The sequence below is a fragment of the Vanellus vanellus genome, assembly GCF_965231255.1.
Source record: "Vanellus vanellus genome assembly, chromosome: 3".
Classification (NCBI taxonomy): Eukaryota; Metazoa; Chordata; class Aves; order Charadriiformes; family Charadriidae; genus Vanellus; species Vanellus vanellus.
Window position 1 is genome coordinate 61903484 of NC_138907.1, and position 17299 is coordinate 61920782.

At 41.7% G+C, this 17299-nt stretch overlaps 1 protein-coding gene across 1 annotated transcript in view; it reads right to left on the minus strand.

The window, feature by feature from the left end:
* Positions 1–16756, minus strand: part of AIG1 (androgen induced 1) — a 127804-nt gene extending 111048 nt beyond the window's left edge. Inside the window, exon 1 of the mRNA XM_082480797.1 lies at positions 16489–16756. Coding sequence (XP_082336923.1) covers positions 16489–16629 — 141 coding nt within the window. The 5' untranslated portion in view covers positions 16630–16756. The remainder of the gene's footprint in view (positions 1–16488) is intronic.
* Positions 16757–17299: the final 543 nt, after the last annotated feature.

Genomic DNA, 17299 nt, shown 5'->3' on the forward strand with positions numbered 1-17299 from the left:
ACATTCCTCATTTCTCTCCCCATTCAGCTCTGCAGCTACATGAAGACAGTAGCACAGTAAACAAGCCTCCTCCTCCTCAACACACTTCAAGTCATTCTTCCCACACACAGCTGCCACTATCATGCATATTTCAAAGCCTCCATCTGGGCTTGACAACTGTACCTTCCTTTCCTCCAGCCAACAGAAATACACGTCCTACTCAAACAGGCACGGACAATATCACACTGTTTATTTCAGAAAAGAAGCTGTTCCACAAGTAGGTCATGTGGGTGGAAGCCCCCATGCTAACCTACATGTTCACCATGAGGTTAGAGCTAACCTACATTCATTTTTCCTTCTTTCCAGCTAGAAACTGTCTCCAGACAGCATATGAGGATTCATGGTACTTGTCCAGGCTGCTGAATGCCTAGTTCTTCTGGATAAACACCTACTGCTCACACAGGGATTAACTTCACAGTATACACCCAGCAGGTTCAACATTTCCCAGAGATTCTTCATTTATGCTGTGTGTGCTACACAGTGCAGGTACATCTCCTTCTGTCCAGAAATATGGCAATAATTACCACAGCTGTTGCAGACTGAGGATGCCCCAAACTCAGCACAAACACAGGACAGATCTCTGGTCTGGGGCCTCCTCTTTTTCTCCTGAAGGTCAGCTTCCCCTGCTGCAGCAACCACCCACTCTGCACCCACAGCAGCAGCTTACATTCTACCATTTAAATAGCTGCATCCCTTCCTTTCTCCCTGGACTCAGCTCACCCTTCCTGTGCATCAAATGCACCTTCCTACATTCACCATGCAAACAAGCACTCTGCCTCTCCCTGTCTCCTCTTTGCAGCAGCTGGGTAGACACAGATTGATGACAGCATCTGTTGCAACACTGGGAAGGGCTAAGGTTAAGGTAGGGTATGGCTTTTGTCTTGGAGAGCAGAAGAAGGTGGGGCCAAAACAGGAGCTGGCGTAGAGTCAGGTTGCTCCTACTCCACCAAGGGGTAGCACCTGCTTTCATTTACACCTGATGGCAATGTCCACACACTTCCCATCTCTTTACAGATAGCAGTAGCAGCAAGTGAGTCACTGGGTGAGATAGGGCAGACTGGAGGTGATGTTTGATTATCTGGACAGTGCTGCTTGAATAGCCAGTCTCAACTCTAGCCTCACCCCACCCTGCAAAAAAACCCCAAAGGCTGAATAGCAATAATGTACGGGCAGTCTCTGCCCCACAAATCACCTCCTGGACACCTGAGATTAATGATGTTTTAACATATAGATTGCATAACTAAGATAACTCCTTAAGGGTTTTAATGAGTATATGTCCAGCCAATTTCAGTGTCTTGCATGCTGGACTTGCATTTCATTTAAATCATGCCTCTCTGCAGAGATGCTGTGAGGCCTAGTTAGCTAGTAATTCCTAAGTGCTTTGAGATCTTGTAACAAAAGGTGCACTACAAAGCAATTTTACTCTTACTGAGATACTTGCTACCAGGATTTATTAATTTTGTCCTACAGAGAAATAAGATCTCCATCTACATGTGCATTGCTTCTTTCTTGAAAGATGAAGAACGAAAAAGATGGGACAAAAATACCTATCTGTAAAGACACCGGACAAGACTGGCTGTTTGGAATAGGCACTCTTCAGCTGTTTATACTAATTACCTATGCTTTCTTTTGGGAAGAGCACCGAGGAGGAAAACTGCAAAGCAAACTCCAGTGGAAAGATACTTTCTGTCCGGAGTAGTCATCCATTTTAGGACGTATGGAAAGAGATGTGGCCTAGATCTTCTGCCACTCCGCAGCCACTACCTCTCTTCCTACTTAACAGCACTTCCAACAAACTGAGATACGGCCTTAATTTTCCTTAAGCTGATCATACAGGTTTTAAAATTTTTCTTTGATATCTGTCATAGTGCGTTGGAGGTCACCCAGGCATTTTATGCAGACTGCTGGTACACTTAATCATTTCAGTGGCTTCCTGCAGTAAATCAGGAGACATTATATTAATAAAAGATGGGGCTATTCCAGGTCTGATTCATAATGCTGAATCCCCATCCACCTGGCTTAAAAAGAGTCCTTTAAAAAGATCAGTTTACTCTATGGAATTCTGAATATCAAGGATGCATCTTCTGCCACACAAGATATATTCACTCAAGGCCAGCACCCTGAAAGGCACAGAAGACACTGGAGTGATGCAGAATAAGGGCTCACGGCTGTCTCCACCACAACCTAGCCAAAGAGACCTTGTCTGAAAATACACCACTGAGATACAGGCAACACCATGCAAATAAGCATCTCATAAAATGGGTTTACCTCCATCACTGCATTTCTTTGCCCAGGAACACTGTTTAGTCACATTCACTGAGCACAAGACCCAGGACAGGAAAAATACCAGGTCTAAAAGGGAAAGATTGGCCAAAAGTGGACTTTGCTTGTACCATATTATTCTTATTTGGTTACTTCAAAATACTTATTAAGCCCTGCAATAAAAATGTACCTAATTAAAAAAAAAAAATTAAATAGTTGTTTTCTGGATTTGACTTGTTATCACATCCCCTCCTGACTTTCACTTTTGTATTTCAAATTCAAGTTTGCTTTCACTATCTCACACAGCACGGGTATAATTCCTATGAAACAAGGGTAAGATTTATGAATAAGTCACAACTTTCAGTATTATGTTGCTCTCGTGACATTGGTCTTGCCTTTGCTAAAGGAAAATAAAACAAGTTTTCAATTAATACAGCTGGCAAAATATTTCTGAATAACAATTTCTCACTGCAACAGCTGATTCCTTTGTAATGTAGTTTTGTCCATGTATCTTAATGAAGACAATCAAATGTTTTGTTTTCACTTGGTCAGTCCAACTGAAACCATGAATTTGAAATACTTCTTCTAACTTCCCGCACTCAAGAAATTGTGAGATTGACTTTTTCTTCCCATCTGGAACAAATTAATAATTTCTAAATTTACAATCACAACAGAAATTAAAAAAAAAAAAAAAACAACAATGAAACAAAACACCAACAACAACAATCCCCCAATACCTTAAGGTCTTATCTTGCAAGGTGCTGAAAATTCTCATATTTCTAACTCACATGTAGTATGGTGTGGATGCTGAGTATCACCCAGAACTGGATGTCTGACCTCAACTCCTGTGCAAACTAAGCAGAATGACTTTGGATAATGCAGAGAGAATACCTTTCCATTAGCTTCCAGAAGTAATGCCAAAATATCTCTGTAGACTAAGACCTCTGCAAGGTCTGCAGACCTTATGTGTCATTTTATCACAAGGCAGTTGTAAGCATTGGGTCTGATAACATGCCACACAGATCAAACCCCGTGGTAGGGCTGGACTCCCTGCAAAAAGTGGCATCGAGACCAAAATGCTCCCATCAGAACACCGCACCCAGCCCACAGCCCACCCTTGTGGTGGCCACAGAAAGGCTAACCAGGTAGGCCACACACCCTAGGTGGGTCATACGTTGCACACTCCTTGTTCCAGCCATCACTTGACTATTTGGCTGACATATCTTAGAAGGCATTTTTGAATCTAAACCACCTGGTCCAGCCAGAATTTTATTTGTATTAACTTACATTTTAGCAGCCTGATTTTACACTTCTGGTTTTGCATGTGCCTATCGGGCATGTGTTCAGCCCTGCTACTGGTTGGATGTGGGGGCACAGAGCCATAGTGGGCTCATCTCTATCAGGCAACACCTAACAAGAATGAATATGCTTCCCTGTCAGTTTGAGCAGAACATTACCACTGTGAAATGCAGATTTCTCTCTTCCACTACTTCTAAATTACAACAGGTGTGTCTGCATGCACTCCCAATCCACCCACACAAACAAGGAATAAGTGCTTATACATGTTCACATGAAAAAAGAAAGAAAGCTGCTTTTATCAATCACAGTAATAGCTGACAAGCTATGCAATTTCCAAAAATATTTTTGTTCATCTCACTGAATGGAGTACATTTCAAACCTCACAATGATTATTATGAGATAAGTTTTCTTATTAGGAAATATAAAATACAATTTAAATCATTTCACCATCTCATTTAAAATATATAAATTAAAAAAAAAGAACAGATGGAAAATGTCTGAATAAATACTGATTGCTGATTCCAGACATTATTTTTATTTTTCAACTTAAACATCAATTTCTATCAAGGACCTGCTTCGGAATTGGAAAATTTATCATAAAAAATTGAATGGCAGACCACCAAAAAGTGACAAGACTGCAACACCATAATAAACATTAAGATCATGATCCATTATGCTTAACACTTACGGGAGTTTTTTCCTGTAACCAGGATGCTTAAAAACTTGTTCAGAAACAGAAAGCAAAGCTAACATAGTAACAACATAATTTCAAAAGTGGTTTAAGGCTATCACCACACCAAAATTAAGCTTTCCTGATGGAAGATGTCTGATTCTTCATTGTTTTGGGCCTACATGGGGTACTTTACACAAGAGAATGACACTGAGTAGGTCTGGTATTTGGGAAGGACAGGGTGAGGATGCAGAAGACAATATAAGACAGCGAATGCACCGGGAGAAAAGAAAGTATGCATAAATGGTGGGAAAAGAATATAAGGAGTACTGTGGGGATAACAAAAGCAGCACTAGACAGGAAAACACAGGCTTCTGGAAGAGGACTGCGTGTGCAATTTGAACTGGGATATAGAGCTGAAAGATCAAGGAGACTGTGCTGGGTAAGAACAGATTAGAAGGAATAGGGAAAGCGATATTGCACAGGCAGGTTCCTATAAGGAACAAAGGGCAGAAAATATAGTGATAGCTAACAGCAATGCGTAATGAGGAGCCTGACTAGGTGATAAGGGGCACAAACGGATCAGGGCAAAGTGGGAGCACTTTCATTCACAAAGCCAACAGTGAATGAACAGAATCATCCCTTGCACACCCTCAAACATTCATGTTTTGCTTATATGTTGTAGGTTGTACTTTAAAATCAAGAAGTTCAGATCCCACCGGTTCAAATCCCCAAAGTAACAAAAGGTCCCTCCATCCCTTTCTAAAATACATCCTCACAAAATACATCTCATAATTTTAACTCACCCTTATAATTAATGGGGAACAAAACAGCTTTGACTTAATTCGGCAATATCATTTTAGTAGCTTCTGCCTCAAACCATGAGAAAAAGAAAAAAAAACACCTTAGCCTGAAATACCATATGACTTAATAGCATAGAATATAATCTCTGGAAACTCAGAGGTGTTTAGCTTCTGAAATAATACTGGCATTGAGTCAAGGAGATTTGAATACTAATCTTCTATAATCATATGTTAGAATTAGAAACATCATTAGCTTCTTAATAAATACAGGAATATCCCTTTCTAGCCATGGTAGGTCATGAGACAGTTGACCCGAAAACTGTCTGCCCTCTCTTGTTAGCTAGAGTTCTTTGACACTCAAAAACTTAACAGCATCTGGTACCTCAAACCACTGTAATCTCCTATCCATGGTTCATTAAATGGTCACCTCAACTGACTTCAGTAGTAGCAGGCCAATTTACTCTTAGATGTGCACAGCATATGGGAGAGACTACAGAACAGAGTAGCTTTTATGAACAGTTTAATATTTTCAAATTATGTGCAGCATAAGTAAATAACTATTATATCAAACATGTTCACAAAGACGCATATCCACCTCCAAACACCCCACATGCCTTTCAGCCTCGGTGCTGTGCAGAAGGTCCACAGAGGTTTCCTTCGTGACTCACGCATTCTTAGGACTCATGTCCTGCGACCTACAGGAACGCAGATAATTGCGTCTAATGCACAGGCAAATTTGCAGTTCTTGGAACACAGTTATCGCAAGTAAACTCAGGTCAAGAAAGTTTTCACAGCATGGAGTTTCAATTTGTTTGTAAGCTTAAGTGAACAGCAAATGGGGACCTCTGCATCTGTCAGTGCATATGGCTTCTAAGGACAAAGTTTTGCAAGCACCTTCCACTGAGCAGAAGTGTGCTAAGCCAAACAAGTTATGCACAGGGAAGTGGTGCCATGCCACCAGTGTGTGGCGGTTGTGTGTGTGGGAGATTGTGTGGGTGTGTGGGAGGAAGAAATAAGGGAGAGGACAGGGAAGGGGAGGAAGTCTGAGGGAGCTAACACATGCTGGTTTAGCAGAGAAACACCAGCCACTTTAGATCTCCTCCACCCCTTGTTTTCCCTCACTTTGTCTGCACACCTGGCAGTCAAATATCTAAATACCAGTTTGTCACAACATGAGGCTGATCAGCATGGTGCACTCTCTCACCTACACACCCCAGGTACAAAGTGCTGTCATCTATTGGATCTTCCTTTTCTCTCCCACCTTCTCCACTTGCATCTTTTACAGAGCATAGCCTGCACAAGCACTGGCCTTAAACAACTTGCAACTTCTCTAGGGTTGAGGGTCCTATTGTGATGCCTCAGGATCACACAGAGATGCTAGCCTGAACATTAGCTGTTTGAAATGCTTCCACCACTTCTGCCACAAGCTCATTAAGCATCTCACAGAGAAAACATCCCTTCTGCATTCATGCATTTTATCAGTTTATATAGCAGCATTTAAAGTCAGCAGTTCCTTTTTCTTCCTCTTGCATCTGATCATGTACATTTAGGAACATATGCCACCTGTGCTCTGCATGTGGAACTCCCACTCCTACTGAATTCTAATAATACTAGCAATAATAATAATAAATAACAATTTGTTACTTATGTGCTGCCAGGACCAGAAGGCTTCAAGACACCTGATAAAAAATATGCAAATAGTGGGGGGAAGAAAAAAGTAAATTTACCCTGAGGTACACAAAGAACTTGGTTTAAAAAAATATACAAATACAGACAGCACTGCCCAAACCCCAAAATGAGCCAACCAATTCCTAACAAAGTAAAATTGAAATTCTTCTTGAAGTCCCTGCACAACCAACTCAGTCTGAAGTGTCTAGCAGCATTTGTAGAGGTAAGATTCAGCCTCTTCAATTGTTTCACTTAAACTAATTCATTGCAAAAACCCACCACCCCTTGTGCTTTGCTTTACAAGTTAGCAAGGAATTGGCAAAGGATTTGGCATTCTGCTATTTTGCACATTCTACTCTAGTTTATCTTCACCAGGACACCTAGTATTCAGCTAGTAAAAATCCAGCTGTAGTAGTTTCATTTTAAGCTATACTGTAGAGTCCTCAAGCACTTCAGAACAACTAACCTGACAGACAACTGTGGCAAAAATACCTGAGCTATGTCAGTTGCATACAGATCTAAGTGGAAATTATTATATAATTGCAGCCTTTGGGAAGTATTTGTTTGGAAATCCTGCTGTAAACAGGATGCTTGAGAGGGCAGTGGCAAGACAAGATGTTCAGGGAATGCAACTAGAAGCATTCAAGTGTTGCTTTCAAACTCTCGAGGGAAAATTGCATGGACATACCTAAGTTGCCAGAAGGAGCCTTTGTACAAATGAAAATAAGATTCTGATTTTCTCTTAGCATTTCACATGAGCTTAACCTGTTTCCAGCCAACAGCATCTCTAAATTTCGCAGTATGCTGCAAAAAAACCCCAACAAGCGACGCTAACTATATGCCAAGAGAGTGTAAATATCCCAAGGTAACTGGAAAATACTGATGAAAATCCTCTAAATGCTTAATCACAGCTCTAATTGGGAGAGGGACTTGGTTTTAAGTCTTACCAAAACATGTGTATACATTTTAATTTACTTTAGTTTCTTCCTCTCTGAAAAGGTTGGAAATTTTACTTCAGCTTCCAACTGGCTGCTCAGGGAAGTGGTGGAATCACCATCCCCGGATGTATTTAAAAGAAGGGTAGATGTGGTGCTTAGAGACATGGTTTAGTGGTGGTTTTGGCAGTGTTAGGTTGATGGTTGGACTCAATGATCTTAGAGATCCCTTTCAACTTAGACGATTCTATGATTCTATGATTTTGTTTTTTCTTCAGACTTCAGTTAACTTTTCCATCCACTAAAGTTAAACATAACTTTTTCAGTGGAAGCAAATTTAACTATGTCGAGTTGAAAAAATCTTGCATGATGCACAATAAGAGTAATAGAACAAAAGCCGTAAGACCTTGAAGACTAATAACAAATTCAGAGCTTGCGGAAATATGATATAGAGAAAACGTAGTTATTCACAGAATCACAGAATAGTCAGGGTTGGAAGGGACCTCTGGAGATCATCTAGTCCAACCCCCCTGCCAGAGCAGGGTCACCTACAACAGGTTGCACAGGACAGCGTCCAGGCGGGTTTTGAACGTCTCCAGAGTGGGAGACTCCACAACCTCTCTGGGCAGCCTGTGACAGTGCTCCACTACCCTCAAAGTGAAGAAGTTCCTCCTCATGTTAAGATGGAACTTCCTATGTTCAAGCTTGTGCCCATTACCCCTCGTCCTATCAATGGGCACCACTGAAAAAAGACTCCTCCCATCCCTCTGCCATCCTCCCTTTAAGTATTTGAAATCATTAATAAGATCCCCCCTCATTCTTCTTTTCTCTAGACTAAAGAGACCCAAGTTCCTCAGCCTTTCCTCATATGAAAGATGTTCTAATCCCCTAATTATCTTCGTAGCCCTTTGCTGGACCCTCTCCAGCAGATCCCTGTCTTTCTTGAACTGGGGAGCCCAGAACTGGATGCAGCACTCCAGATGCGGCCTCACCAGGGCAGAGTAGAGGGGGAGGATGACCTCCCTCGACCTGCTGGCCACACTCTTTTTGATGCACCCCAGGATGCCATTGGCCCTCTTGGCCACCAGGGCACATTGCTGGCTCATGGTCATCCTGGTGTCCACCAGGACTCCCAGGTCCCTTTCCACAGAGCTGCTCTCCAGGAGGTCAGCCCCCAACCTGTACTGATGCATGGGGTTATTCCTCCCCAGGTACAGTACCCTACATTTACCCTTGTTGAATTTCATTAGGTTCCTCCCTGCCCAACTCTCCAGCCTGTCCAGGTCACGCTGTAAAGCAGCACAGCCTTCTGGCGTGTCAGCCACTCCTCCCAGTTTAGTGTCATCAGCAAACTTGCTGATGGTACGCTCTATCCCTTCATCCAGATCATCGATGAATATATTGAACAGGACTGGACCCAGTACTGACCCTTGAGGGACACCACTTGTTACTGACCTCCAACCAGACTCTGGACCACTAACCACAACCCTCTGAGCTTTATTTATTCAAATAAATGCAGGCAAATAAGGCAACATTCGAAAAAGCTTTCACTAGAAGGAAGAATGCTTATCATAGTCACCCATTCAAAGAATGAACAAGGAATCTGTGCTTCACTTTGGTCTTCAAAATAAGCCAAAGCATTGTCAATTTTGTTTCTAACTCATATAACTGGACATGCAAGGTGAGAAGACCAAGCCTCAGATTCAGATACTTAAAAAGAAAAAAACACTACACCGAGAGGAATTTGATGTCTTTCATGTGTGTATTGTGAGCAATAACATCACTTTTGTTTCAAATACAGAAATATACAGTGTGGACTTATTACACACCAGTACTTGCTTCACTCTTGAATTCTGCAGAAAGCATACAAACCTGTCACTGGTGTTGATCTTTTTAACATTTACTGACTGGAGTTGCATTAGCAATTAAGACTCCAAACAACAAGGAATTCTCCACCCATGCTGAGCTCGTCCCAAACATCACAGTCTATAATAAAGTAGCACAATTAGAAAAATGTTTTCTAAATACCGCATTAAGATGGGCAGGCACTGACAACTCCAATTATTAGATATGGGAAGTTGCAGCACAGAAAAGACTGCATGTAATGGAAGGAATCTGAAATGTTTTTCATTTACTGTTTTGTTCAGGTAAATACACACTTGGCCTAATTCCTTGTAATGAATCTATATTATATCATGTTTAATGCACTGCAGAATTGCCTATTTTTTCAACTTTGTTTTATTACATTTTGTTTTGGTTTGACTTTGATCAAATCTGCAAACTTACTTCTGTGGAATGTTAGGGTTTTGTAATTTCATAAAGGGTTCTTTTTCTTTTTTGCACTTATAGGTTTAAACAACTTCATCGTTTGTTGTACAGTGGTATACTGGCACATTTAAAATTTCTATCACGCCAATAATAAAAGATTTTTATCATGTGAGTGTTTCCCCATTTTCAGACAGTGATCAACTTTTTTTTTTTTTAGCCTAAGGACAAAACAACTAACTACCCCCATGGACTTCTACCCTACAAGTCTTTGTACATCCTCAGGTTGATGTAACTTTTCAGTTACAAACTTTTCAGAATCAAATTGAATTTTATTTTTATTAAAAATATTTTTAATTTAAAACACTAAGTTTGCAACTTTCTATATTAATTAGGAATAGTATTTGATATGTTGTATAGATCTTTACTATAACTTAAGGTCGATCTCAAAATTTCTTTCTTGTCTAAGCTTACATGGTCTCGTTAAGATAATACAAATATAAACTCAAAAATACATTGATTAAATATTTTGTTATATATTTATATTAATAACAAATTAGGATAGCTCAGAACCCCAAATTTGACTTCAGCATAGAACACTAACATAGAACACTACATATGTTGTCCTTGTTTAAACTAATTGTTTAAAATATTTAACAATTTTGCCATGGCTAATAATTATTGTTGTTATTATTATTATTATTAAAATATTTAACAATTTTTCCATATAAGATTATCTGAGTTATCCTTACCACTGTAAAGAAAATCATTCACCTGTAATGCAACACAAATGGGATCTTTTTCAAAGGGGAACAGAAAGACTACTAAACCAACTTCTTGAAGTCATCATCATTTGAAACTGTTCTGGCAAAACTCCACAGACTTTACACTGGTTTAAAACATAGCACTGTTACCTATCACTTACATACTCCAAGTTATAAAATAATATTACTGCCATTAGTTAAATCTATCATCATAGTAAGCGATCCCAATTTGTCCTCTCTTCCACTCTCTTCCTTTCCCCTGCCAACCCTACTGCCAACACAAATATTTCAAAACAGCCATAACTTTCCTAAGAATTCCCAAATTAAATGTTCAACATATTTAAGTCCAATTGTAAAATAAAGACATGCTAATGCAATGTGAAAATGGAACTCCTCAATATAGTGCTCAAGTTCCACTCAATTTGTAAGAGCGCTACCAAAAGCAAATGGAAGACATGGGTCTATGAATAAGAAACAATGATACTATTATTTTTATTACTGCATCCATGGCACTATACATAACTGTTTCTCTGACATGTTTACATCCTGAGCAGGAAAAAGAAAGCTCTAGAACACACACTTATTAAAAGGCTCCCCTACGTATACCATTGCCTTTTCTCTCAAATACATCAAGCAACATTAAGAAACCTCACTTTGTTATTCCTCAAAAAGCAATCCCTTTCTTTCTCTGTAAACTGATAAACACTCCATTGACTGTATTCTCTGTTATAGTAAGAACACTGAGATATTTAGACATGGTGATTAATTACCTCTGGGAATAATACATAATAATATTTTACACTTCTGTAATCTTTTCACCCAAAAGCCATAAAACACTTGAATATAAGGCTGACTTTACAGATGATGAAAGAGGAAAGCAGAAGGTGAAATTCATTTTACTAAAGGAAATCCTGGAAAAGAGTCGTAGTTATATTCCATAGAGTGTGGAATGTATTTTCACTTTTGTCTTCTGTGTTGTGATAAGTTTAATCCATGCAGTTGGCCATGAAACTTGCTCAACTTCAGATACTGCAACAGTAGCACAGTTTATTATTCTTTAGTTCTGAATCTTCTGGCCTCTGACATTTTCTGGTCATTTTATCTCCTATCAGCATGACTAAATCCAAATTGGGCACAAATCACCTATAATTTTTAGCCATGCTTTGTTAAGCTGCTATCTTTTTTTGTTATCTAGTAACCGTATCTCATATAATTTAATAACTAATTAAATACCCTAAATAAGTAAATGACAAATCCATCAACTCCAGTTTCTAGTCCTATTGTTAACATGCCCCTCTGAAATTTTCCAAAGACAAGAAATGAGCTAAGTTCTGATGACTTATTTAAACTTAATCAAACTAAACCAAAATGCATTTTCCATATAACAAATACAACATGTACTAGCAAAAAATGTGCTGGGAACAGAGCTTATACCTGGTTTTGTTGAACTCAATCTGCCAGACAACATATAAAAGTTCATACACAGACATCCTGCTATTTCTTTCAAGAGAATAATAAAAGTATAAGACCAGGCAGATTTATATATGAGCAAAATCAATTCCTCTCTAGCTCTGGCTGCCCTGAATAAAGTCATATGAATACCCACATTAACATTCTGTTATTCAAAATAGGACCATTAATCATAATCATAAAACATAACACTCAAAACTGCTTCCAAAAATCTAGCCTTGCTTTTTGTCTCAATAACTACCCTGTTCAGCCTATCAGATAGACTTTAAGATTAAAAAAAACCTCCAGTATTTTGTTAATGCATGCATACGTATAGGCATTTGTATCTTGGTTTACTCTAGCTTCTTTGAGGAATACGGTTTTCACAGAAACTGCACAAGGAAAATTAGAAGCTATTTAGACCAGGGTACCCCTTCCTAAGGAGATATATACTTATTTTAACTCTAAGCTACTTTTTTACTAATCAACACACACACACAAATAAAGAAAATAGAACTGGTCTTCTTTCAGCACCCACAGGCTCCACTTTATTCCAGAATACAAATTCTATTTATTTTTGTCTCCTCTTACAACAACAGTAAGAGAACCAAGAGAAAGTGAAAAACAGAACTTAACCCGTGCAAACAGCAAGGATCTTACCATTTTAGACAAGTCGGAGCAACGGATTCCTCAACAAACGTGTATTTATAAAGGCAGGCATGTGATTGCAGTGTATGATTGCATTGTATGCAGGATGACCTAGTTATCTTTAACTGAAGTACTATTATCTTTAATTCAGCTCCTTCAAGTACTTACAGAACTGAACAAAAATCGGATCAGTTTTTGAGACTTACATAGCTGACAAACTTGTTGCAAGGAATCATTTTGTACCTGCATCATTTTCACCCTAACTTAACTTCCAACTATGAAGCTCAACTATGAAGCAGGGCAACGCAGTCTTGCAGCAGTCCACTACTGAAGCACAAAATGATGAATTTGAATGTAACAAAGGCAGCTATTCAAGAAATTCTAGGCACGTATCTTGAAATATCCCATCTGAACCCAGTTCTTTGTCATTTTCACACAAACTTTGGGGCTTGGTTTGTGTTGTGAGGCTACATGAAAGCAACATGTTGTAGTTTTGAACTAGCCTGAATGTTCAGTTCAATAATTTGATCTGCTGGGCCCACCGACTGATCTTGGCAGCAACTCTTTACCTCTTTGTACCTCAGTTCCCCACTCTATAAATGACTAAAAGGATACTGCTCTCTTCTCTGAAGTGCTTTGGAATCCACAGGTACTAGGCAGGTACCACAGGTACCATCTTTTGAATAAGCAGGATAAGTACCTACCACCTCTACATACCAAGGAGAAAGTCTGAAGTGGAGAAATGACTGTTAGTAGCAACAGTGAGGAGCATCATCAGTATAATATTAAAACACACTACAAGTACATTGCTTCATAAGCCAGAAAACTATTCCATTGACATGGGTGTTTTAGGGAATGTGGCCACCACATTCACAACTGCAAAAAAACGGGGTCCATCATCAGAATGACAGCAGTTAAAGTAAGTTATCAGTTGCACTTGTTCTCTTTCTTAATTCAAGGACACAAGAGACTCAAGAGACTACGCATGAATATTGGCATCCAAGAAAATCTTACTCAGGTATGAACATCCAAAATATTACAGATGGACAGGGACATTAGTCTTTACCTTTGTATTAAATAACTTCTTTATAATACTAAGCTTCTGTAAACAGTGTGAGGGCTACTTTAAGTCTACTGTTCAGATTAATGTATACATTTAGAATACCTTACTGTGTGTCTTGTGTTTTAGAGTCCAAACTACTAGTTTTTCATAATTCAAAAATTATATTATCTGCAGATAACTGTAAATCATTTCACACAGCACCTCTGCAAAGCCAGCTACCTAAATCTCCAAGACATTTATTGATGCTGATACAGGAAAAAAATGTCCCTTTACAAATGGAAAGATGGAAGAAAAAATCCAAATTTCTTTTCAGATTCAAGTCATAAACTCACTTTTTTCAAGAACTGGTAGCAGTTTTTGAAACAGAAAGAACTTCTACGTGCTTCTGTGATGTCAAAGATGAAATCTCTGCTTGTGGAGGTACAATCTGTAGCAAGAAGAAGTCTGCCAAGACTCTGGCATCGATGATATTTTGTCTAGACAGCCTTTGAATGTGACTGACACAGGAACACTGCACATGGTTGAGGAAACTGAAACTTAAAGAAGACTTTTCAAGACTTAGTCAACATACAGTATTTCGGAAATGCGCCTAACATCGTCCAGCCATGCCTCCTGGTACCCTTCTCAGGTGTCTAACAGGTTTTGTTTTTTCTAGTCTCCCAGTTGTCCCAGGAGACAGAAAGATAGATTTGCTTAGATAAGATGCTGCCAGGGCCTTTCTGGCATAAGTAAATATTGTCAACAAGTGGAGAGGTCTATGTGCTGGCTAGTCACAGACAAAGGCGTTCAAGTTGTTGAATTGTGTGTTATTTGGAAGGACTGAAGACTGCAAGGAATTGCTAACCTTTTCTCAACTATCAGACTTAACTATGAGAAACACGTGACAACTATTAGCTAAAGGACAGAAATGACTAGCTGCAATTGATAACTGTTCCAGACATTTTAGATAGCACTACATATTTACCTTGACCTTTTGGGCCATGACAAAAGTAGCCTGAATCACATGCATGCTTTGATGGGAAAGTCCACATGAACTTGCCACAGACAGCAGGCTGTAATTTTGGGGAAATGACGAGTATCATGTATCATGTATCATGAAAATGTTATTTTCACTGTGTGACAGCCTTAGTTCACTTAATCCTCAAGCAACTGTCAGGGCTAGGAGAACATAGGAAAAGGTGAAGGAGACTCGAAGACAAGATCATCGGCTTTTAGCTTTAGTTGGTTCACTTCCAATTCAACTGCCACTGGTCAACAGTGCCCCCCAACTTACTGGGACTTTACACTAACTTCTATCAATTAATAGTGCTGACAGTACTGTCCAGCAGCCAAAAAGAAAAAAAAAATTAGATTCTAGTTTGCCCTTCAAAAAAACATGAGGCCTTTTACAATCACAGTAAAAGCACTAGTTATAGCTGTGGATCCTCAGAGATACAGCACATTTTTTGGCACCCAACACAAAAATTATCCTGGCTAAATGCAAAATACTGTAGGTGCTTCTCTCTGAATAAAATATGGACCTCAGCGAACCTTGGCTTAATCCTTATACAGAAATTTGAACAGTTGACCTGCCAGCTTAATGGTGTTTGAGTTTGGTTTCCAAACTCATAAACTCAACCTACTGACTGGATATAAAGTGTGTAGGCAATAGCAACAATACTTGTGAACCTACGATGAAGTTCTGAGGTAGGTTTTATCACTGGGAAGCACTGAAATACTTGCATTTTGGGACTTTTCTGTAACTCATTAGGAACTGCAAAATTTCTCGCCTATTTGCACTGTGCAGGCAAAGAAAAAACCAAACTCTTTTGATGTAGGTACTAAGTGTAAGTTGGATATCGTATCTCACAACCAGAAACGAAGTTTCTCCTCCCATCTCCTCTCTTGCTCCCGCCCCCTCTCCTCCCACCCACACTAGGGGAAGGCTGCAGTGGAGGCAGGGAGGCTAAGAAGCTCAGGGCTAAAATAGCCCTTGGCCAGCACCTGGTGTTTTCCAGCAGGCCAGCATGCTCGTGACTGTTCCAGATCTGGACCCTTATGAAGAAAAGTGAAGTGAGATATCTTCTGTTTGTCAGGCTCGTTTATGGATTTGCAACCAAAACTCACTGGATGCGGCAAGTCGTGTTACCCAACATTTTCTGTGTCACTCTCACACACTTGCACCTGTCGGGGATGGACTCCTCGAATGGACCAATGGCAGCAAGACATGTTTTCTATTTTGACAGCACACGGGAGCCAAATGCTGGGGCCAGCAGGTTCTGGTATTTCCTGTCAGCCATTAAAAAAGGCGAGACACAGCACCAGCACCGCGGTGACGGGGCGTCAGGCGCACCGTCCCCACGGCCGCTCAGGCGCAGCAGCCCCTCGGCTTTGTCCGTCTCTTCCTCCGTTCAAACCACCCGGCTCCGCTGCCGCCGTGCCCGACCGGCTCCTCTCACGGCCGGCCCTGGAGTCACAACATGTCGCCGGCCCCGCTTTAAGGTCACCTCATGGCGCTGCCGTCGAGCAGGACCGCCGCCGCCGGGGGCTCCCGCGCGGGGCCGCGGCCGTTCAACGGGCAGCCTGAGGGAGGGGGGTTGGGGAGGGCAGGGCCACGGGCGCCGGGGCGGGGGTGGGCACTTACCAGGTCTATGAAGGTCAGAAATTTCCAGCTGCCTCCATAGGTCTGATGCGCGGGCATGTCAATGGCCTTGTAATTGCACAGGATGGAGCAATAGGACAGGAGGATGGCGGCGCGCAGCACCTGGCAGGGCACCAGCGCCATGTTGCACGCTGCGCCGGGGCGGCCTCGGCGGCGGGCTGCGAGCCAGCACGGGCTGCACTTCCGTGTGTGTGCGTGTGTCTGTCTGTTGTTGTGTGTGTGTGTCTGTGTCTGTGTGAGCGCCCGTGTGCGCGGCCGTGCGGGCGGGACTGCGAGCGCCCCCGCGCCGCCTTCAGTCAGCCCCGGCCGGGGCGGAGCGGGAGGGGCCGCGCTGCCGCCGCGCGCGGGGCAGGCGGGGTTGGAGGGGTGGTTGGCGGCGGCCGTGCAGGCGCTGCGGGCAGCTGGCGGGTTCGGCGCGCTCCCGAGCCGCAGGTCCTCCGGGAGGAGGCCGTGCCGTTCCCGAGGGAGCTGAGGGCCATGCCGTCCCTCTCCCGCCTCCGGCGGCGGTGGGTGCCGGGGGGCTGGCAGGTGCGGAGCCGGGGCTCCGCTCCCCCGGGAGGGCACGAGTGCGAGCAGGGGCAGTAAAGTTATTTGCAGAGCCTGGTTGCCCGCATTTTCCAGCAAAGAAAAAAAAAAATACACTGCGTCAGCAACTGCGGAGTTTAACCGGTGTACGGTGAAACGCTGCCACCCCTACCCCACCTCCCTGGCAGCCCTGCCAGGGCGCGGGGCCCGACCGCCGTTGCGGCCGCCCGGGGCGGAGCAGCCCCTCGCGCCACCCGCTGACCGCGCC